Raw genomic sequence first — 24,429 nt, 5'->3', positions numbered from 1 at the left:
CGTCTCGCTGCTCTGGCTTTTCTACGTGAAGTGTGCAAGGACGATGAGGAAGCGAAAAAGCGTTTATTTATTGCAAGCGTTCTTTATTGCAAGCAAGATGCTTGCAATCCATCAGTATTCCATATCGGTGGGCAGCTCCCTACGAGCGCTAAAAACTTGACTGTCGCTTCATCACTGAGTGCTTTTTTCGCTACTTCACCCATAATAAGCACTAGAAACTGAGTAAAGCTACAACTCTGGCACACCCACAAGCACAAACACACAAAAAACGATGCACTGCTGCGAACACAGAGCGAACGACGAAGCGCATGCACAACAAACAATACCCCGCTCGAACTGAATACGAGATGAAAAGCGCGGGCGTAGCAACGGTAAAGCAAAAAGAGCAAAAACAATCTCGGCGGATGCTCGGTCCGCACGGACTGAAAAAGGCGCTCGGCATATTCAGTCCGCTTTGCGATCCGAGGTCCCGGACGGCCACGCCGCTTTCTCGTCACTCAGAGCAGTGACGTCGGCGTCACGTGGGGCGCGGGTAGGGCTGACGCGCGGACCGTCCGTGCTCCGGTCCTCCCGTCTGAACCCACCTTAAACAGTAAACCTAATCATTTTTAAAAATTTGACAATACCAAACAAGCCAGAAACATCGGAATTCTTTTGCTTTTAATTTGCTCTGACAGGTAGCTTTTTTTTTTGGAGAATGAGAAAAGCCCCAACAACGGACTGCTTTTTATTGCGGAGGAATTGTGTGTGTTAGCTACTGTAGACTAAGTTGTATCCAACTCTAGTGTGACTGTAGCGTAACTCTAGTGTAACTGATGAATGCATTCACTCTTGAATGTTAAACCCTAAGAACAAAACGGAACACAACCTTTCAGGGTAAAAGTATTGCTCTTTGTCTATTCACATTTATACTGTGACTGTGCAGCTAGCTCCATATGCTAGTTTGTAGCAGCTGCATATTTGTTGCCAAAGGCAATGCTTATTTTATCTGGTGCATTTTGACTAAGTGGAGCTACGTTACATGTGAGCACAATTGCATTGATTGTACATGCTATCATTATCCTTTGTGGTAATCTAATGCCTGCTTCCATCACGTTTCAGCTGTCTTTGGAAGAGTACAACCTGCGCCAGATTCGGCCAAACCTTGTAAGCCTGGCCATATCACTGGCTATGGAGCGTAAGCCGTCACATCGGGAGATGACATCTGTGCTGCTCTCAGACATGTACGGTCGCATCCTCTCGGAGCCTGACTTTGAGAAGGGCTTTCAGCTGCTGCTCAAAAGCTTGCCTGACCTGGTGCTTGACACACCAGATGCCACTACGGTGTGTACTGGGCTGTGTGGCAGCTATATGGGTAGCGCTTGGAGGAAATTTGCCTTGCACTGTTTTAATATATTGACTTCACTTATTTTTGCCCATGGCTTTAGTAGACTAAACTTGTGTTCAAAAACTGCTCAGATTTGTACTTTGGCTGCTTGTACCATAGTTTTCAGTTACTGTGCTCTGGTTCAGTGTTTACATGGACATTTGCTAGCAGCATGCTGTATTTGCTTGGCACTCGGGTGTTTCCTTTTCGTTTATGAGTAAGTAAGGTTTTTTAAATCTGTCTCAACTATTTCACCACGCAGGTGCTTGGAAACTTCCTGGCGCGGGCTGTGGCAGATGACTGCGTGCCGCCAAAATATGTGCAACTCAATCTGGAAGAAACGGATTGTCAATTATCCATGTATGAAACTCTTGTAATCCGTTAATGGAATATGGGGCTGCAGTTTACTGAAATTGCTTGCTGAACTAACTGAACAAACTTTTGTCACACTTCTTTTTGTCTTTAACTTAACAGGCAGACACTGCAACATGCCACCAATCTGTTGAATATGAAACATGGACTGGTTCGTTTGGACAATGTATGGGGCATGGGAGGAGGCATGCGTCCTGTCAAATATCTTGTAAAGAAGGTGCGTAGACATTGCTAGCTTTCTCAAACAAATTTTGGAGATCAAGGTATACCTCTTGCTAAATACAGTAAAAGCTCATTAATTCGAAATCGCTTAATTCGAACCGCCAGTTAATTTGAACTGATGCCTGGGTCCCTGCAAAACCCTATGTATATCAATGGGCCAAAACACCCAATGATTCAAACATGCCGGTATCTACGTCGGTTAATTCGAACTAGGAGCCGGTGGCTGACAATACAATGCATTGAATTTTTTTTAATATGCACAACGATGAGAAAGAATAAGCCCGCATGTGTTTTGGCACGCACGAGGCGAGACAAATTTCGTTGCTGGAGCCCCTGGCGCAGCCATAGCAGGCTTTTGCTGATGCGTGGGCGCTGCTGATGGGCTGATGCTCCGGCACAAGCCGTCGCAGGTTTTCGCTGTGCTGCGGCGGCCGCGGTCGGTGGAAGCAGCTCCACGGACCACGAGTAGTCTTTTGCGCCTGTTGCCACGTGTTGCGTGAGCTTGCTCGTTGGTTTGGTGTCTCGCCGGTGACGTCTCATCAACTGTGCGAGTCATGGCGAGTCGTGGAAAGTACTCGGCAAAGGATTTAAAAACAAAAGTGGAAATAATGCAGGCGGTCGAACGTAGTCTTTTAACAAAGACAACGACTGCCGAGAAGTATGCCATGAAAAAAAAAAGCACGTTGTCTACCTACATTAAGAACAAGGATTCTCATCGACGCCTACCAAAGGAGATTGAGCTCTTGCGGAAAAGACTACGGATGTCGCCTTACCCTGAGATGGAGACTGCTGTCATTACATGGATAAAGGATGTTCGCAGCAGGAATATTCTATTAAATGGACTCATCATTGCTGCAAAGGCAGCAGACTTCGCCGGCCAAATGGGCATCAGCGACTTCAGCACATTGGAAGGCTTGTTATCTCGTTTCAAGGCCCGCCACGGGCTGACGTTTAAAAATATCTGTGGAGAGGCATCGACAGTCGACAAAGAAACCTGTGAAAATTGGGTCTCAAGTGAACTAAAAAAGTATCTTGCTGATTACTCGCTCTCTGATGTCTTCAATGCCGATGAAACCGCACTTTATTTTAAGTTGCTCCCAAACAAGACTGTGTTATAAAGGCAATATGTGCTCAGGCGGGAAGTGAAGCAAAGAAAGGGTTGCCGTGCTAGTGTGCTCGAACGTGACGGGCACGGAACGGTGCCGCTTGCTAGTGATAGGCAAAGCAGCGAAGCCTCGTTGCTTTAAAGGCCTGAAGTCTCTCCCTTTTGAGTACACTTCAAACAAAAAGTCGTGGATGACGCGAGCAATCATCACGGACTGGTTGCACACACTAGGCAGAAAGTTCGCGGCACAGAATAGGAATATTCTTTTGTTCGTAGACAACTGTTCTGCACATTGACGTCAACGGACTGAAGGCAATCCACCTGGCGTTTTTGCCAGAAAATAGTACTGCTGTACTGCAGCCTATGGACCTCGGGATTATTAAAAATCTCAAGACATTGTACAGGCGCCAACCTCCTAGAGCAAATTCTTGTGTGTATGGAAAGCGGCAAGTCGTATGATGCCAACCTGCTCGGAACATAGTGGAACGCCGTCAAGGCAGACACCATCGCAAACTGTTTTCGCAAGTGTGGCTTCAGTAAAACCACAGAAGCCTGCAGCACAGCAGACTTTGATGTTCATGTGGTTCATGGTGATGACTTCATCGTGCTGTACCCTGCCTACGCTGTTTTATCGGAGGGTGTTGACTTCGAGAGCTTTGTGGACGTAGACAACGGCATGGAGACAACAGGGCTTGACGCCGAGATTATCGAGGCTGCGTGCAGTCAGCAGCACAACTCACGTGCAGCGAGCACGCCTGACAGCGACAACGAGTTCGACAAAGAGAACGATCCGTCGCTGCCCCCGAGTGCATGTGAGGCTGCATCGGCACTCGATCTGGCTACGCGCTATCTCTCCACCCATGAGAATTTGAACGCTGCGCTGGAGATGTTGGGCAAGTTGCAGACAATGCTTCTCAAGTCGCGGCAAAGACAGCGCAAACAAATGCAAATCACTGATTATTTTTCATTTTGATATGCTTTGATCGACAGTCTATTGTTAATAAACATGTTTTGAAGCATAAATAGTGTCATATTTCATTATTAAGCTTGACGTTCACGCTGGTACATTTCTTATTAGTTCCAGGTACGTAAATTTATTGGCCATCTTTATTTCCTTTGGTGTTTGGACTCATGATTTTCATACCCGCAATCGCCCACAAACTTCACCTAATTCGAACAATTTTCCAGTCCCCCTCGAGTTCGAATTAACGAGTTTTTACTGTATTAACCTTTTGTATCTTTCTTTATGAGTGAAAGAGTAAGAAGACAACAGAAAGAATCTTAAGTTTTTATTGCTAGCTTTGAGCAAGTTGACTTATTCATAGAACAATAGACTGTGTCGGCATCTCCTGTTGGATATTCAGTGGCCAAATGAGGGTCACAGTCACATTTTCATCTTTGAACATATATATTGTACGAGCAATTAAGAATTGTTAGTTTAATCAGTGAAATAATGGCTCTGCTGTTTCAACATTTTTTTCTTTCCCCGGTTGCCATTGTGGATCACAATGCTTGTGTGGGCAGTGATCAGACTCTGGGTGTCTAGCGACCTGGAAAGTAGAGAAACTGACAAGATAGTGGCCAAGTCAAGGAAAAGGCAGACTGAAATTAACATAATGGTTTGCTGTAAATTTTGACAGTACTATGAGTGTCCAGCATGCAATCCGTTAACAATGGTGCAACATCCTTTCAGCTCTAATGCTTTTAAGAAACTCGATCCTGGTTATGTACTTTTTTGAGGAAGCTGTAACCAGTCAACAGCCTTGGCGTGACATCAGAATTGATCTGGAAAGCTTCCTTAGGCTGCGGCGATCTTATACGGTCAAACCCAGTTATAATGAACAGCGTAATTTAATGCCATTTGTTCGATATACAAAGTAATTTGCTGTAACCGAACCCGTTTATAACAAACTTCAGCATCAAATTTGTTATTATTCATTATAAAACAGTTGATTGAAACTGAATTAACAAATGAAAAATTATGCAACTCACCGTGAATAATCTACTCCAAAAGAAATTTATTGCAAAGAAGTGTACACCTATTAGCACTAGGCATTGATTTTCTCCTGAACACCGCGTTTGGCACCATCAAGAATCGTGTTCTCAGCACGCAACATCTCGCTGAACTCCAACCCACTTTCCTTTATTTTGCCGCAGTATCGGCGCAGCACATGAATGATAGAAAGGGCTTCTTACAGCGTTGGGCGAGGATGATCGTCTTCTGGTGGCGGTTCATCGGTGGCACCGGCACGAGTTTCCTGCATGTCAGCAACAATTTCAGAGTTCAGTGGGATCGCTGTCACAGCAATGTGGTCGTCGACTGAAAAAGTCCTCGAAGGCAACTTTTTTTGGCAGAGCATCCAGAGTATCGGCGAGTTCTTTCCAAAGCATGGCAATATCGCTGTCGTCTTGCACTGCACTCGCAACTTCCGCACCCTCCTGAAGTACCGTATAAATGCGTGTAAGGGCCGCACTTTTTTTTTTCCAAATTTGTGGCCAATTTTAGGGGTGCGGCCCATACACGCGGCACTCGAAAAAAAATTTTAAAGTAAAAACAGACCAATTGGTGCATATGCGGCGCTTATTTAGCATTCAGTCGTCAGTTTCCAAGCTGGCGCTGTGCTGTGGTGCACGTTCACCCCACAATTCGTTGTCTCGAGTCCCGTCAACTTTTTGAGATCCTGGTCACCTTGAAACTCCGGGATACAATGTTTGTAGACACGCCGACAAAATCCAGCCAAGCACAGTCATGAACGGTGCCCTCTTGAGCCGCCGGTCGGCATTTAGTCGTAACTGCCAATTGCCATCCATTTGGAGTACTGCCTTCGGAATTCTACCTTAAAAAGCTGATTGAAGCTGACTTACCGGTTTGCAGCATGCCGATGAGGCTGCCCGGTATGATGGCCATGTCAGTATGGATACTGCGCAGGTGTTGTTTAACTCTATCGTGAAGTGACTGCGGAAGTCTCAAATGTCTCAAAACAGAGACAGGGTGGCCGGGGCTGACGATACCGATTCCGATATGGATTGTGGAAGCTCGCAGCAGAGGGAAAATATGACAATGATGATGACATGCAACTGCGGGCGCCATTCATGGGCAGCATCCAGAACCTCCTGTGCGCTAACAATTTGAAGGCTCGTGTGTCATGAAAAGTTTGGGTGCGGCCCTTACACGCGTTTATACGGTAATCCAGCATGGTGGGAACAATTGCAGATTGTGTCTCTAGTCACGTCTTGCCAGGGTGGTTCATCATTTCGATTACGCCTAGCAAATTAATCCTTAGTTCTGTCATTCACCCGCAATTTCACCAACTGGGGCTCAACGGCATGCTTCCAGTAGCCTAGTTAGAATGCCTGTATGATTCTTTGATCAAGGGGCTGTAAAACTACTGTGGCGCTAAAAAGCAGAGCTCAGTGTTTTTGAGCGGGACACTGCAATGGTGCGCAGAGCAGTTGTCGAGGAAAAGGCAAATCTTGCATTCGCTCATTGAAAGTTCCTTATCCCAATCCACACTGCCGGGGTGGCGCAGTGGTTACGGCGCTCAACTACTGTTCCCAAGGAAGCGGGATCGAATTCCGGCCTCGGTGGCGGCTTTTCGATGCAGCGTTTCGATGCAGGCGAAAAGCAAGGCGCTCATGTGCTGTGCGTTGTCAGTGCACGTGAAAGAACCCCAGGTAGTCTAAATTTCCGGAGTCTCTTTGGGACGTTAAACCCCACAAACCAAACCAAACCATCCCAATCCCACTGCCAAGCCTCAAATAATGTCGTGGCTCTCCAGGCCTTTGAATTCAAACTCTTATGGCACTGGGAGCAAAGTGCACCCTCACAAGTGCATCGGAGACTTGAACTTACCAATGACAAGTGGTCGCAACTTTGCGGAACCCACCATGTTCATCGTGAGAAAAATAGCGACTCCGGCCTTATTCATTTTGCCTCCATGGTACTTCTCATTTTTGAGTGCCAATGTCCTATTTGGCAGTAGCTGCCAGAACAAGGCAGTCTCGTCCCTGTTATATGTTGCATTGCTCGTACCTCTCCTTCACATCACGTTGTACATTGTGCACCCACTTCTTTGCTGCCTTCTGCACCTACGGCGTGGCTCTCACCTGCTACCACTTTTCCGATGGTGGAGTAATGGTCCTTAAATCTTTGGAGCCAATCACTTCCGGCTTTAAGCCCCTCGACGACCAGGATGCAGGTGAAATCTTTGCCTTCTGTTGCAGCATAGTGCCAGAGACTGGCAGATTTCGTGTGTGGACATCCAAAAACCAGTGGTATATGGCTTCCTCTACTTTGTCGTAAGCCAGCCTGCCATCATATTTTGGACGGTACTGTGCATTATCTCTGATAGCGGACTTATTTTTCAGGATGGTACTCAGTGTGCTGCTCAGAATTTTAAAATGCGCTGCAACATCAGACTTCTTTTTGTCACGTTCGAGGCGGCAAATTATTCTAAGCTTGCCGCTTCTTTGTCATCTGGCAGAAACCTCGACAACGTAGCTATGGCCGAAGTCGTGTCAGCAAATGCAGCAGCCCACTATTGCGACACACAGACACAGAGAAAGCATGGAGGACATGGCGATACGGCGCAGAAAATGCTGCCTTCGCCTTCTCCCGTCATTCGAGGCGCTGCTCACACGTACTTGATCACGTGGTAGGCAGCTGCTGAATAGGAATGCTGCAGAGCGAAGCTGGCAGAAGGCGTGAAATTTAAAAGCCACTTCCTGTCCTGCTTCGGCATGCCCGTACATTTTCTTTCATTCTTCCTACAGTCACAACAACAACATCGTCGTCTCATGGCAGCACTGGCAGGTATCGCGGCAACCCAGAGGCTACCCGGAGTTGGCTCAGAATCGCATCAGCGGGCGTTTGGTGACCATTCGCGCATGCTCAGAGTTTGCTATATCCAGTGTTTAGTTCGTTAAAAAAAGGTACATTTTACATGCATAATGTCAGGAGAACTTCGAGTGTTCGCTATAGGGCATAATTTGCTTTATCTGAGTTCTTTATAATTGGGTTCGACTGTGGGCCATGCAGGCTAGCTGCCTAGAGGTTCTGGCTGTGATGACAAGGTCATTAAATGGTGCTACTTTTGTTTCGCAGAACCAGAGTTTACAAAGGGTGTCTTCAGTGGAAAAAGTGCAGAATAGCAATGCGTTTCATGTATGAGGCACCAGTCAACCTGTGTCAAGCCTCTTCTTCAATGGTTCCTTGTTGAAAACCTGAGAGAACCCCTGACAGTACAATGAGTAGATGGAGTGTGTCATTTAGATGCCAATTTCCCAGAAATTTCTTGTACTGCCTCTGTCTTTCACCATCACTTATGACTGACTCTTGTGAACGATTACAGCAGCATGAAATCTAGTGAGAATAACTTTTAACAAACTTTGAAATTATTAGTCCAAATTAGTCGGGTGCTTGGTGTGCAGGGAAGAAAAAAAACAGCTGTCCATATTGCTGCGCAGATTTTTGGTTGAAGTATGACGGCATTTATCATCTCGTTACAGCCGCTATTACAGCATGGTGAAACTCATACGCAAGTGTCAAGCTGGCTGTGTCCCGTTCAGAATGCTGTTCTAGGGGCAGTTGGAGCTGTGCCTTTAGGTGTCTGCAAGGGACCACAGAATGGATTGTCTCGCTAAAATTGCTCGTGTTGTGGTCCAAGCAGCTGCAGTTCATCTGTTTTGCACACATCTTGTTTCTCAGCAAAGTGCTGTGCCAAGTCTCTCACATGGTGGTCTTACTCAACCAGTGGGGGGATATCTGCAGCATTGGCCACTACAGGAAATATGCCTTTTCTGTATCTTAACTGTGATGAGAAGAGCATAGATCTCCGCTTTCCAAGAATGTTTGGTAGTTTACAATGTTTCATGACAACATTCTGCAGTTCCCTAGTCACATAAACATTAATTCAGCCTGTCATAACTTTTTCTTCATGCTGTTTTGCCATGTATGAATTGTACTCTTTGTTAAATTATTTCCTCTCCTCCATTATGTGGTGCTCAAAAGTTGTTTGGATACGATAAAAGAGGTGGAGTTATATTTTAATTGGATAATGTTAAAAGCCCTGTTTCCCAGAAAATCTGGCGTTTGTATTATCAGCGTTGGCATTGTGAGTGAAAAATCGCGGGCATGACTCTAGCAAGTTGTAGTTGTCAGGTCATGGCCATGTATTGACTAGTCGTCCTGCTGTGTGACATCACGAGGCCACATGGCATGTCGGGAAGAGGCTAGCTTGAAGCAATAGAGGAAGTAAAAAACAACAAAAGGGTATGTAAATAAAGTCTTCATTCCAATGCCACTTGTGTGGACTACGCTTAAAAATCACAGAGTCCCTGAAACTGTCCCTGTAATCTTTTTTTTTTTTTTTTTTCTGAACTCGTTTGAACTGGTGCAAGCAGGGTCGAAACCGGTTCGAACCAGGCGGAATGTGTCTGAGCCAAGACCAAACCTGAAAGGCATGAACCCAAACTGAACCCCAAAAAAATTCCGGTTCGACACCCTAACAAAATCCTGGATGTAAAGAAAAATTGTGAACATTTTACAATTTCGTTATAACCAGGTTTAGCTGTAATCAGTTTATGTTGAAATGGAAGCTGTCATTACCCCTTGAAGTGGCTGTCATACTAGGTCTGTTTCTTTCATCACTGAACTTTGTGGAAACACGTTCTTGATTTTTGAACTACTTGAGACAAATTATTTGTATTTGCATCAATTTTTTGTTGCCGTTGTCCACCTCAAATTGGAAAATTTGGTATTGCACGCACTGAGGAAGAACATCAGCTGCTTGGAAGAAAGTGGAGAAGAGCAGCCATACTCATATATAAGAGCTCGAGAGAAAGTCTCAATGATTACTTCATAAGTTAGAGCTGGGTTGCCTTCAGGAAGAAATCGGCTTCTTAGAAAAAGAGCAAATCTTTTTTCAATTTTTCATGGCAACATTTCCCATTTATATATCTTGTACACTGTCCATTTTCATTGGCCACTTTATTCATTTCGTTTTCCCATTACTTCAGCGGTCAGAAATTTAAGCTGAACTGGTTGGGGAAAAAACGGAAAAGTCCGGGGAATTTGAAAAGAGTGGCTTACTAGACACCCCGAGGGTGGGTTAAGGGCTTTTTTGATTTTTTTGCAGCTGTTTGTATTCGAAACAGTGGTGTTAGGGAAACATACTTATGGTGCAGAATGTAGAGTGCTAAACTGCATGGTATGCTGCTCTTATCACTTGTCTTTTTAAGCTTTGCGAAGGTACTAGTGTAGAGCTCAGGGGGTCTGCTTCTGAACCACTTCGTTCGGCTTGTAATGCATTTCCAGTGTTCCGAATCTCTTGATGGTAAGAAGATATTTTGTCCTACCCTCTCCAATAGGAAGGGCCTCCACTAATGCTAAATCAGTGCCGTTACATGGCTCAGAAGCAGACCCCCTGGGCTCTACGTTTTTGACAAAGGCTGTACATGACTACCTCAAAAATTGCAGCAAGGTAGCCATTTTTATAATGACATGTCCCAATATGTCAGATGTGCTGTTGGCGGTACTTTTCAGAGCACAAGACAGGATTAGGAAAACAAAAGGGATGCTATATGCTGGGGAGTAGCAAGCGCCTGTTCCTGCGCTCAAATAGAATGCTGTTACTCAGAGATATGTTCTTAGAACCCAAAGGGAAACTCTGTGCTGCAGGTACTTGTTTCTGTGTCAGATAGAATTGTAAAGATCGGATACGTCTTCTCTGCTAAAATCATTTCAGGCTGATCACTTCTATTTTTTGCTTTATAGGAATGCTGTTTTGTTCCCACAAAGTTCACCTGGCTTTAATACTCAGCCTGTCAGAAGATAGTAATCACGCACGTTAGCAAGCCGTGGCAGTGCTGCAGTGCCTCACTGATTTCTGTAAACTAGAACCTTTCTCCAAGTTTTGGAGTTGCAGGCTCGGAATGTTTATGTGTAGCTTGTGTGGTCCATTAAAAAAATAACCATACTGTGGAGCTGGGACAACCGTCTATATTTTCTGATAGAGTCAAGTTTCGCGATGAAGGCACCTTGTGCTGGTTTTCCTAACATGAAACAAAGGTATATATATTGGCATGGCTATTAGGACAAAAAAATATTTTTTGCTGGCCGCAAGTCTTAGCAACAGGTTCAGTCCTGATAGTGACGTGACTTTCTATAGGAGCAGATGTTTTTAGCCTCATACTTTTGTTTGAATTATTGCACAACTCCCACCACACTATCTTCAGTGCACTGAGGATGTATCTACTCCACCCTTCATGGTGTGGCACCTCTTTCTGCATGTCCTTCAGTTGGCATTATTAGGCTGGCAACTGTTTTTCAGATTCAAATGTTGCTCAAGGAGTATTTCTGCTCTGGGGATGTCAATGAAGCCATTCGCTGCTTGCGAGACTTGGAAGTGCCACACTTCCATCATGAGCTGGTCTATGAGGTAAGCAGAATTAACTCTTGTTGCTGTCCACGAACTGCTGTATAGCATGGATTGAGGGCTAGCTGCTTGGAACTGGACAGTGAGGGAATCATCAAAGGGGTAAACATAAAATGTGCGCCAGTGCTCATCTCTCTCCATGGAAATCTTGCTTGCTCTGCTTGGGTGCTCTTATACCCGTGCCACAGGGAAAACTTAATGTCATTCTCACCAAATGACGTTTGTTCAATTTAACATCATTTTTTCTGTGGGCTGCTACGCGACCAAAACTAATGCCAAAACTGGATGGAGCATTTAAGTATGTTGAAAAATGTATTGCGTTTCGAACGAATGCTACTTTTGAATTCGTATTGATGGTTTGCTTGCCTTGTAACCATATTTTGAATCGTCAATCAATGATCAGTCATGAGTTCCAGCCAAAGTCCAGCAGTTTTAGTGCTGTTGTTGAAGGGTACGGAAGGCGTGCATTAACGCACGAATGTGAAAAGTGCATTAGCTGGCCTGCTTCAACAACATACACTTTTCACACTAAAGCACATTTCAAGATCAATACAATCAAATAAGCCAAACTACTTCATCCTCCAAGTTTGCATCCGAAGCTTGGTCATGACACGGCAACAAAAATGGCATTGCATCATCCACTCATTGTGCGTGCACTTTTTTGCCACCTGTCGATAACGTGAAGGTCGAGGGTCTGGGGCATCGTCTAACTGCCTCAATGTGTAGAGTCATGTTGCCATTATGGGGTTGTAAAGGGGGAAAGCAGCTGGAGAGGATCAGGTAACTATAGATTTGTTGGGGGAAGGGGGGGGATATCGTGCTACAATAATTGACCACCCTGTATACGCAGTGCCTGATGTCATCGACGGTACTGGAACTATGGAAGAACGCAAACGTTATCTTAATTCATAAGAAAGGGGACGCTAAGGACTTGAAAAGTTACAGACCAATCTGCTTACTGTCTGTTACGTATAAGGTATTTACCAAAGTAATCGCTAATAAAATCGGGACAACTTTAGACTGCAACCAAGCAAAAGATCAAGCAGGTTTTCGGAAAGAATACTCTATTATCGATCATATTCATACCATCAACCAGGTGATAGAAAAATGCTCAGAATATAACCAGCTCTTATACACTATATTCAATGATTACGAAAAAGCATTTGACTTAGTAGAAACCTCGGTGGTCATGAAGGCATTGCGATATAAGGGTGTAGACAAGCCGTACGTGAAAGTGCTGAAAGATATATATATATAGAGAGGGTTCACAGCAACCATAGTTACCCCGCCGGGGTGGCATAGTGGTTACGGCGCTCAACTACTGCGCCCAAGGACGCGGGATTGAATCCCGGCCTCGGCGGCCGCTTTTCGATGGAGGCGAAAAGCAAGGCGCTTGTGTGCTGTGCGATGTCAGTGCACGTTAAAGAACCCCAGGTGTTCAAAATTTCCGGAGTCCTCCACTACGGCGTCTCTCATAGCCTGAGTAGCTTTGGGACGCTAAACCCCACAAAACCAAACCAAACCAATCAACCATAGCTTTGCATAAAGACAGTAACAAAATTCCTATCCCCCCAGTACTATTCACAGCTTGCTTAGAAGACGTATTCAGAGACTTGGAATGGGAGCAATTAGGGATAAGAGTAGATTGAGAATACTGCAGTAATCTATGATTGGCTTATGACATTGCCTTGCTAAGTAACTCGGGGGATGAATTGCAAAGAATGATTGATGACCTAGACAGGAAAAGTAGAAAGGTAGGCTTGAAAATTAATATGCAGAAGACTAAGGTAATGTTCAATAGCCTAGGGAAAGAACAGCAGTTTATGTTAGGTAGCAAAGCACTGGAAGTAGTTTGCAAATATGTCTACTTAGGACAGGTAGTAACCGCAGATTCGGACTGCATGTCCACTTTCTGTAAAGTGTGTCAAACTGTGTTCTTTCTTTGCCAGTCAATCTGTTGGACTGTGGCGATGTTGAGGTCAATGTGGCGATGTTGAGGTCAATGTGGCGATGTTGAGGTCAATCCCAGTCCCAGTACTGGCTGGGAAAGGAAAAATGAGCATTACAATTCAAAGCATACAAACAAGGCAAAAGAAGTAGGGAAAAAATTTTAGTGCTAATAATAAATGGAATTGATAAACCTAGTGCTGAAACACGGGACCTTCAGGATTATGTCAATGATGAAATATTCCATCCGAAACTAGGTATTACTGCAGCTGATATCGAAAGATGCCAGAGGACTGGAAAACAAAGCAAGAATAAAAAACGGCCTGTCATTGTTAAAATTTTTAGGCTACCGCAAAGAAAAATGTTGATTCTGAAAACGGCTTACAAGTTGAAAGAATTGCAGTCTTCTTTATCAGAGTGCGTAAAATACGGAAACAGCAATGGAAGAGTGCATCTCAAGAAAAAGACAGTGGTGCTAAGGGGAAGCTGCTATATGACAAACTAAGCATTGATGGTGTCTGGTAAGACTGGAATAAGCAAACACCACGCGTTTCAGAATCGATACCATGGAAAACTGATGCCACGGTGCTGCACTTCAATTACTGAATATATTAAACATATATATTAGTAAATGTACCCAACTGGAAGGAATTTTGCTTTCTAATGATATGGGAGGGGGGGGGGGGGGGGATATTGCTGTTTTGACAGAAACCTGGTTAAATAGTGCAGTATTTGACAGTGAATTCGTTCCACCAGGAAAGATCGTGGTAGTAAGGGCAGGGATGTAGTAGTAGTTCTTAAGCCGTCTTTAAAGATATCAAGTAGGCCCGATGTACCTAACATTGATAACATTGAGTGCATTTCTTGCAGGAGTTACCACAGAAGTGTTCAATATATTATAGTGGCTATCTTTAGGCCACCCGGATCTTTCACCTTGATCTAGACAAACTAAAAGATTACATGAATAAGCATGATAAGTCCAGTGACTGAGTTATTCTTTCTGGTGACTTTAATCTCCCAAATGTTGACTATCCTCTCTGTAAAAAATGAGGATGAATCTGGCAAAGTAATGTTAGAAGCTGCATTCCTATATGATTTGTTACAAATCGCAAAAGGCTGTACAACAATTCAAAGTTCCTCACAATCCATTCTCGAGCTTCTCCTTATCAGTCGAACAATATCAGCCAAGCTTCTTGTCGGATAATAACAAACATCTGTCAATCATGCTGTTTTGGTTGCTCTTACGGATGTACTTGTTGATGAGCATAAATCTATCATAAAGTTTTCACAATTTCTCCCATGCTGATGACGTTTCCATCATTCGTGTTCTGTCATTTAACTTTGACGCCTTCTTGAACAGTAATGCAGACATACAGGACTTTGGAAACATGTCTAAAACCATTGTTAATGAGTGCATTGAGCGCTTCTCGGGTGACACCACAGCTGAAAAGAGGACTGAAATGCAATAAAAGAACTCCAGTTCATTTGATCTGAAGAGCGAAATTTTGGCTTTTAAAGATGAATTACAAAAAAATATAATCAAGGATGAAGAGCATTATTACTCGGAAACTTGCGTAAATTTATTTTGATGCCTCCCGAGAAATTTTGGCAGTTAATCTCCTAGACTATAGAGCACGTGATGTTTTCAAGTATCAGTTCAGTTCAATCGTTCAGTCGTGTCCGACTCTTCGTGACCCTATGGACCATATCACGCCACGCTTTCCGGTCTCTCACTATTTTCCTAACATCACATAACTTCATCTGCAGCACCTCGAGGATACCATCTAACCATCGCGTTCACTGCCCACCCCTTCTCCGGTGACCCTCAACCTTACCCAACATCAAATCTTTTTCCAGCGACTCCCTTCTTCTCATCAGATGACCAAAGTAGCTGAGCTTTAACTTCAATAAATAAAAGGAAACAAACATATTCATGGATTTTTCAAAAGCATTTGGTGAGGTTTTGCACAAGAAGTTAATTTACAAATTAGGCAAAGTACCGAATTTCAGCATATCTTGTAAATGGGTAACAGTATGGAATTTTTAACGAACACTGTTCTGATACAGTTAAACCTCGATATAACGAAGTCGTAAAAATCGGCAGTTTAATTTTTTATAATGAAATTTTGTTGTATCGAAATTTCGTGCCTAGCATGCGGAAACATTACCTAAGCACTTGCCACTTGTAAGGACTTCGTTTTTATTTCCTCGGAAAGTAATCCGTGACCTCCTTTTGCGTCTGCTTAGCTATCAGAGATGGCCTCACGCTGCGTTCATAGGTCGTTCATAGGCGTTCATAGGCTTCTTGCTGTCCTGTTAAACTCGCGTAGCGCCACAGCACGTCGGATTACTTGGGGCTTCGCCGTCTTCAACGTCAGTGTCACTGCCTGGGTCCTCCTGCGAAGGACCCAGGCAGTGACGCTGACCCAGGCAGTGACAAAGCGAAGGAGAGTCGTAAAGAAGAATCGACGAATAGAGCAGAAAGCAGCGTACAAACAGCTGCTGCGGCAATGCACGTGGGAAACCAAAGCGAAGGAGAGTCTGAATCGACAAATCCAGCGGCAAACCACGCAAACAACGCCTGCGGAAGAGGAGGCCGCGCGAGATCCGTGCGAGAAAGGGATGACAGACGGGCGTGCACGCTGACGCATCAGCCTTTAGGTCTCCTCTATTTGGCTGCACCAGCTGCACTAGTTCAAGTAGTGCAGCACCGCTGTCCTCGTTTTGCCCGTGCCGCTCGCGCCGTCTACACTTCTCTTCTCGTTTTGTCAAAGTGCACGGCTAGTTCTGCACGAGTTCTCGCCCATCCTGCACTCTCTCCAGAGGAGGTGCAGAAAAAAGTGCAGCATGGCGTACGCGCCGCTCGGGCAAGAGCTGACGACGCTGCGCATCGTTCTCTCCTTCAGAACCCGGACGGTTCGCTGCTAAAGGATCCGCGAATGGTTGCGTATAGAGGGTAGTTGGGCTGCATGCTGGTGATTAGCATTTTGTTGACAGAGGAGCGGTATTATATTTATAGTTGTGGCCACATATGTAGTGGTACGTGACCGCGATACGGCACCTTCGCGCGCGTTGTCCTGTGTAGTTTTTTTTTTTTTTTTTTTTTTTTTTTTTTTTTTTTTAATCGTGTTGTGACCTAAGAAAACGCAGGTAGCTGCGAACAGAAATCAGTTTCGACCGATCGAGTTTCTGTCATACCAAGTGTGTGTGCCACACGATAGCGTGCGCAGCGACTCTGCGACATCAAACTTGTCGCCCACGGAGTACATAGACATCTTAGAGCGCGCAATGAAGTATGTGCGCGTCTTTTCAGCAGCTAGCGCTTTTGGACAGAAGTCCGCGGAAACCAATCAAGCATCTCGTTAGGCAGTCTTACTTAAACTAATACTCGTGGCAACTGCTTAAAACGTTAATTCTCTCGTGCCAGGCGCATGAATGGCATCTTCACAGACCGGCCGATGTAACGATCGTGCAGTCGCACGTACGTTGGTCAGTTGGTCGCAGTCAAAGTCACTGGGTCTGTTCGATTCAGCTGCACTCTTTGCACCAGTTCCGTAAAGTTCTGCGGCAGTGCCGCAGGTGTGCAGCACCAGTGCCAGCAGTTCAGGTGCAGCATCGGCACCAGCTGCTTACAAACAAATGGTAGAGCGCAGGCCGGGCCGTCTGCTAGCCTTGGCGTCGCCAACAAGCTGCGGCCGGCTGTGTGCAACATCGCGTCAGCCGACGCCAACGTTCCGGTTAACTTGATGAATTTTCAAATAGCACAAGACAACAAAGTTTTGACATTATCCAGCCGCGATGCTTTTGGCCTGTACTTTGTAATAAACGGCAATTGTCAACGAGAACATAATAGAGTTCGCCTAGGTATCAGCTACACATACTCAAGTAGTAGGCACACGCATGCGGTGTGATGCATGCTGATTATATATTTCAATCATGACCATGCGCGCTTCGATCGCTGGCTGCCGCAAAAGGTGCATATATATGCATTTGCACAAGACGTATTTAATGCGATGTTGTATACTTGAAAATCTTCATGTTTGGGATGATTAGCGCCGTTTATCAAGCGGCACATACCCAGGCGATAGAATTCATTCATTCATGAATATGCGATGCATATATGTACAAAAGCTGACCGCATGTGGTCAGCTATCTGTGAATTATATTGCCACTCACATCAACCGGCGCCAATGTGCCGAATAAGATCAATTTTCAAACAGCACATCGCAATGAAGCATTAACACGAACCAGCGCACCATGCGGCAGCTGGCACGAAGCGCAAACAAACTTCGATCACGATTGAAGTCAGCATGAACCATAATGCATGCACGTGCTTACTTGGTAGACATGGTTTGAAGAACGCGTCGTCGTTTCTTTGGCAAACAGAGGCACCGTTCTCGTTGACAAGTGGAATAAGGGTCGCTTCACTGTTTATCACAACACGGAAGCTATCGTCGCGCAAGCTGTCGTCTGCTTTCATGCGGCGGCTGCAGCTGCACCATTTCGACACTGATTGCTGAGGAGGAGGAGGAGGAAAAACATTTTTTTAAACCCAATAACTAGACACTGGTGATTAGGTGGTCGTGTCCACTTCAGGCGGCCTCCTCAGTCCAGGATGCCGGCAGCTGCTGCTATCCCGCGCGCCCGCTCGATCAGTCGTTGCTGATCTTGCAGGTGTGAGCTAGACAGAGCAGCTTCCCAAGAGGAGACGGTGGGGTGGGGAATGGGCGGGAAGCCTTGCGGCTTTGGGCACGCCCATATGGAGTGGTATAGTGTTGGTTTGGTGCTGGCGCATGATTGGCAGATTGTAGGGTACCGCGAGGGAAAGAAAAGGTGTTTGTGGTAGAGGTTCGGGAATGTGTGCGTTTGAAGTTGTCGCCAAGCAGTGGCATCTGCTCTGGAGAGAGATTTGTGCGGTGCGGGGAGTGTTCTTCGTTGTTGTCTGTAGTATTCGAGGGTAAGTGTGTACGTGAGTGGTTCTGTGGTGGTTGATAGCCGAGAGCTTGATGATGGCCTCGGAGCAGCTTCCTCTCCGGTTTTCGTATTAGCTGGTAATCGGCCGTCTTCAGTCTTCCCTCCTGGTGCCCGGCAAGTCAGTTCGCGGGCGAGCGCGTGAGCGCGCTCGTTGCCTGAAAGAAATGCGTGACCTGGTGCCTAAAGTATTCGAATAAGCGGCGTTTGCGTCTTTTCTTTGCACTGACGAAGGATTTGGTGGGTTTTGGGAGACAGCATACCGTTTGAGAAGGCTCGGCAGGCTGCCTGTGAGTCTGTGACAATAGTGCAGGTTTTCAAGTGTTTGTTCAGGGGGTTGGATGAGATGTATCGGATGGCGAGGGCTATGGCTGTCTCTTCCACCGTTCTGATCGAGGTCGTGAGGAGGTGCACAGTTTTGCTGAACTTTTCGTGAACTCGACCTGGACAACGCCTGCACTTTTTGAAACGAACGGCGTGGTGCAGAGGGCGCCATCTTGCATCGCTGAAACGAATGGTGAAGTGCAGGTGAAACGAACGGACCTACGGTTAGTTGTCACATTCCGAGTGCAGTAGGCCTACGGCAGCTGGCTTCAAAATTGGACGTGATCATGTTACAGCACGGGATACATGAAATGTATACTGCGCGCATGCGTCTGCTAGGTTGCAGAGTCCTACACTTGCATTATCGTTTTGGCCGCCGCACGCCAGTGTCGGAACTGGCACTGCATGCTCACGTGACCGCCTGGCACCGCTGCACATTTCAGAACTAGTGCAGCCAGTGCAAGCCAAATCGAAGAGACCTTTTGAATCGTAGCAAAGGGGTGAGCAGAGCAGGAATTAAAGGGGGGGAGATACGGAGCCGCCGCTCTCCTCTATTTGTGATGAAGCAAAAAACGGAGAGGGGAGAGGGGGGGGGGGGGGGGGGGGGGGGGGGGGAAGAAAAGAAACAGGAGGTGGGGGCGCGGATAATCTAACGGCTTATAGCTTATCTCTTGCTTTTACGAAGCGAATGCCGCGCGCCCCGGGAGTCCGCGTGAGTTACCCAAGTCTCGCGGGCTGGCAACGCTTTTCCTTAGTCTCCTCTACGAAATTTTTGTCCTTCCGGGTAAAATTTGTCTGAACATTTTGCCGTAATGAAATTGCAGAAACATTTACTTCGTTATATCGACATAAAATATACATGGTTTTTAATGGGCGTTATGTGATGTATTCCTTGTAACTTCGTTATACTGAAGTGCATTATACCGAGGTTTAACGGTAGTTTAGGTGTAGACTCTGGCATTCTCCAGGGTTCGGCGCTTGGTCCTCTTTTTTCCTGTTGTTTGTAAAATGAACGTTGTTTGCCCATGTGCTCACTGTACAAGCTAGCAAGCTATGGCCATGGGGCTGTAAATAAATTACCTCTGCTGTAAACGAGGCCCCGCCGGGGTGGCGCAGTGGTTAGGGCGCTCCACTACTGTTCCCAAGGATGCGGGATCGAATCCCAGCCTCGGCAGCCGCTTTTTGATGGTGGCGAAAAGCAAAAGCGCCCGTGTGCTGTGCGATGTCAGTGCACGTTAAAGAACCCCAGGTGGTCGAAATTTCCGGAGTCCTCCACTACGGCGTCTCTCATAGCCTGAGTTGCTTTGGGACGTTAAACCCCTAAAACCAAAACCAATCTGCTGTAAACAGATCTGCCTTCGCCTTGCTCCTACATACTGATATTTGTTCCTTTTCATGATGCCAATTTTTTCACGACCCCGTGAAACTTATTTCACCGAGGCTCTACTGTACGCATGTCTGATTGAAGTTTGTATATTGCGATACTTTCATTGTGTACTTTTTACTTGAAGGGCATGTAGAAATTGTTCAAAATTATTTAGAAATTGCCTTCTCTCCTTATTGTCTCGGCTTTTTATGGAACTGGCTAAAAAATTTCAGTGTTTATGTCTAATTTTATTGATATGAGGTTTTGCTAGTAAGAGATTTAATACTTTTGTGTCTCTTCCAGGCTGTGGTCATGGTGATCGAAGACATGGGTGACATGGCCATGGAGCTTATGTGTAAGCTGCTCAGAACTCTTGATGAGAGCGTAATTGTGACTCCAGAACAGATGAAACGGGTAAGTTGAAATGAGAGTTGTCAAAGTAGAAAAGAAGGCTTTTGCTGTACATTGCTTCCTTGCAGTTTCCTTGCTGAATATAGCTAATGGGACAGCTTTCTGAGAAAAACTTCTTGCTTTCATCCAGGAGCATTGCTTGCATTTTTAATTTGGCCTATATTTTGAAGGGTAGTCTCTAATTATACCTCATTATGATACAACCCTGGCCCGATTGAGCCAGCACAATAATGACAAAAAGGTAATGATTGCACCAACCTTGGGGACCAGTTTTTTGATGATAAAAAGTCTCATGGTGCCATTCGCAACTCTAAATATCGCAGCAGGATTCATGGCTAAGAGGGGGGACGTGACCTTTGAAAACCGAAAAATTATAAAACAGCGGATTCTTAGAAGATTTTATATTCCGATAGTATGTTTTATAAACTACCCTTTATCAATGCTGAACTCGTCGTAGCAATACCGGAATTTACATAGCATACTGCGGCAGCCTCGGACCCGCAAACAAGCACTGAAATTACCCAAACTTTGTGATAACTGTCAATGATGCAATTACATTCTTCAATAATAGAAATGTAGCACGAGTAATGGAAATGTAACACAGACATCATTGGGAAAACAGGCTAATATATTGGGAAAGCATTTTGCACAAGTTTCAAGTTCATCTCACTACATGCACGTATTCCAATAACAAAGCAATAGCAGAGAAACAAAAACTCCCCTCTGGAGCAGGCCTGCATCAGGACTAAAACCAGCTTTTCACAATATACAAACTAAGCAGAGTGTTAAAAATGTGGAAAGAAATGGCACCAGGCCCAGGCTATGTACACTATGCGATGCTAGCTCATCTCTCTCAGGCTGCCGTAGAGACACTCTGCATTTTTTATAAAATATGGATAACTGGGAAAGTACGGCAGGCATGGAAAACGGCCATAGTAGTACCGTTTCTGAAACCTGGAAGATCACCAACAAGTCCTAGCAGTTACAGACCAATGGCCCTTACGAGTTGCATCACAAAATCGTTCGAAAGCCTAGTAAATATCAGACTCACTTTTGTTCTTGAATCTCTGCAACTGCTGGATGTACATCAGTGCAGCTTTAGAAAGGCATCTTCAACAACTGGTCACCTTGTCCGCCTAGAGAGTATTCATCCACAAACAGCATTGTATTGGGGTTTTCTTCCTAGAGAGGGCCTACGATACCATGTGGAGGTTCGGCATCCTTCATGATCTAGCAGACCTAGATATCCACGGGAGAATGCTGAACTGCATGAGCGACTTCCTGGCTGGCCGTGCATTTAGAATTCACCTAGGTGCAACCTTCTCCAACACTTATATTCAAGAGAACTGCGTGCCACAGAGGTGCATTCTGAGCACAACTCTTTTCATAGTAAAGATGAATTCTTCAGCTCTAGTTATTTCCAAGTTAATAATGTATTCCCTTTATTGACCTACAGATAGCTTGCACCCTCCAGAATATCCACATGTGAGAGGCAAATACAAATGACACTAAATAAACTGGCTGCATGGGAAGACCGGAATGGATGCAAGTTTTCGCCACTAAAGATCCTAGCTGTCGTGTTCTAAGACGAGGCTTAGAGATTGATCTCTCGCCACACTTGAATCACACCACACTGGCAGCGAAACAGATTTTTAGGCATTACATTTGACGAAAAGCTCACATTTATACTCCGTATAAACAACCTCTAAAAGTGCTGCCTGAGCCCTTGATGTCCTAAATATGTTCTCGCGAAAATATTGGGGGTCTGATCGAGCATGTCTTTTGCACATCTATCACTCTGTGGTTCATTGCAAGTTAGATTATGGGTGCATAGTATACGGGTCAGCAAGATCGTTCTACTTTAAACGACTCGATCCTGTTCATGATCTCGGCCTGCTCCTACAATCTGGAGCATATAGAACATCCCCTGTGCCAGTCTTTATGTAGACTCAAATGAGCCTCCACTAGAGGATCGTAGAACATCACTAATGTGCACATACGTCCTAAAAATCCGTTCTTTACCAAAACATCTCTGCTACCCCATTTAACCAAATGCCCATCTAAAACTTTATTTTGCAACAAACCAAATTCTGTCTGGCCATTGATATTGCGGTTTGAAGGTAGATGTAACGAATTAAAAGCTTGCTTGGTGTTTATCTAACATTACAGCAAAAAATGGCCCTCTACTGATATGGTAAACCCCCCCTGCAGCATGACTCCTCACTGATTTATCTACAGAAAAGGAGAACACCGCAGGAGCACATACTACAAGAATTCTTTGCACTCCAAGGAAAATATTATGCCGACACTGAATATTATACAGACTGCCCAAAAAGAGAAATGCATGTTGGAAGTGCAGTAGTTCAAGGCATTAGAAATGATATGACTGCCGTAGTGGGCCCAGTTTTCACTGCCGAGTGTTACGCTGTATGTGTTGCTGTAGAGCAGATAATCAAGAACAGAGTCACTTACACTGATTCTTTAAGCATGCTCACAGCCCGGCAACCAAAAAATGCTCAAGGTTTTATAGGAAGCATAGGTAACATAGGTAAGCATCGGAAACATGGTTACAATCATAGCTCGAAAGCACAACCATGGCCTTCGAGATCACCCTCGCGCGCGTTTCTCTCCGGCCGTTCCAATCGGCGCGCGCCCCAGCTAAATGTTGTAAGTTTGTCAGTTCCTCCAGGCGCCACCAGGCGGCAGTGCGCGCCTATGCGTCGATGCATCGTCCATCCCGCTCGCGGCGTATCTCCGCTGGCGGTTCTCATTATTTTGCTTGCCCATATTTTTTTTCTCTTTGTCCACCTCATGAGTTTTGTAAATAAAGAAACATGTCTTTTTTAAATTGCTCACAGTGTTTGCCTCATAATTTTGTTCAGAAAGTGGCTAGTATCATTACATCCGGCGGACGTTTAGTGCCAAAAATGTTCTAATAAGTTTCGCATATCAATGAAAGTTAATGAAAAATTGCTAACTAGTGTGGCAGGCGTGTATGATAGTGCCATTCTATAGTCTAATCATAATTCGTTTGAATTAACCCATTTTCTCGGCTTGGTCCTCTGCGTGTATAGGCATAGCAGTAAAAATTAAAAATAAAAGCACTGCACCCAGTCTGTAGCATATGCAAACAAGTGAAAACAAGAAATCAGCTGAAGCTCGCGTGATAATTGTGCACATTTATGCTATGGCGGGCCGCGTAGTTTAAAAACTAGGTAATATCTTCTCCTCACTTTCGATCGTATAAGCTGATCCTTTTTTAGCGGGATTACTTTCAAAAATCTCGCATATACTCATATGACGGCAGAGGTGCCTGAGCGTGCCCCAATTACCCTTCACCTTTATCGAACTTTCTTTTTTATTACGCAAGCTTGCCATAAGGCATATTATAAAAACCCATGTAAATTGTTTTCATGTAAGGACTCTATCGAACTTGCGTGCTTACAATCTTCTAAGGCTGCTTTAAAACCGCGCGAGAAAAAAAAATAGCTATCGTGAGATGCATCTAAGTAAGCAATAATCAGATGGCTGTGGCGGAACCATTTACAGATTTGCATTCGTGCGATGGATGTTTATGTAAGTCGTCGCACTCGTAAATACTGTATTTAGCGAGTTAATGAACTCGCAAATGTACGGCGACAAAAAGAAAAAAAAAAGACGCGGAACCGCAGCAGAGAGTGCCAGAGCAAGCATGCATGCTTCGGGCAGGCATGCAGCTTCGGGTAGTCGCTGCCTAACTTTGCACAATGTGGCCCTTATATTATTAGTACTTTAACGATGCCGAAATTGTTGGCTGCCGTCTTGCCCGTGGCATTTCAAAGCTGGCAGCTCGACTGTGGTACGAGCGCAAGCTGAGGAAACTCGTGTTTTATAGTTTGCGCCAAGCTGCGGCGGAACATTTGATGCATAG

At 45.1% G+C, this 24,429-nt stretch overlaps 1 protein-coding gene across 3 annotated transcripts in view; it reads left to right on the top strand.

The window, feature by feature from the left end:
- Nucleotides 1-24,429, top strand: part of LOC146206565 (programmed cell death protein 4-like) — a 48,928-nt gene that overhangs the window by 16,876 nt on the left and 7,623 nt on the right. For 2 of the 3 annotated variants that reach the window (XR_014704456.1, XM_084591293.1), the window contains exons 4-8: nucleotides 1,102-1,323; nucleotides 1,629-1,726; nucleotides 1,841-1,955; nucleotides 11,396-11,503; nucleotides 20,412-20,522. Coding sequence is in view for 2 of the 3 variants with exons in the window: in XM_084591293.1 (XP_084447419.1) it covers nucleotides 1,102-1,323; nucleotides 1,629-1,726; nucleotides 1,841-1,955; nucleotides 11,396-11,503; nucleotides 20,412-20,522 (654 nt within the window). In the remaining variant the exon portion in view is untranslated. The remainder of the gene's footprint in view (nucleotides 1-1,101; nucleotides 1,324-1,628; nucleotides 1,727-1,840; nucleotides 1,956-11,395; nucleotides 11,504-20,411; nucleotides 20,523-24,429) is intronic. The other variant, XM_084591294.1, reaches the window with a different exon arrangement.

The sequence above is a fragment of the Amblyomma maculatum genome, chromosome 1, assembly GCF_055883805.1.
Source record: "Amblyomma maculatum isolate TAMU_Amacu chromosome 1, ASM5588380v1, whole genome shotgun sequence".
NCBI classification, from domain to species: domain Eukaryota; kingdom Metazoa; phylum Arthropoda; class Arachnida; order Ixodida; family Ixodidae; genus Amblyomma; species Amblyomma maculatum.
Note: the sequence above shows the minus strand (reverse complement) of the source record. Positions and strands in the feature narration are given on the sequence as shown.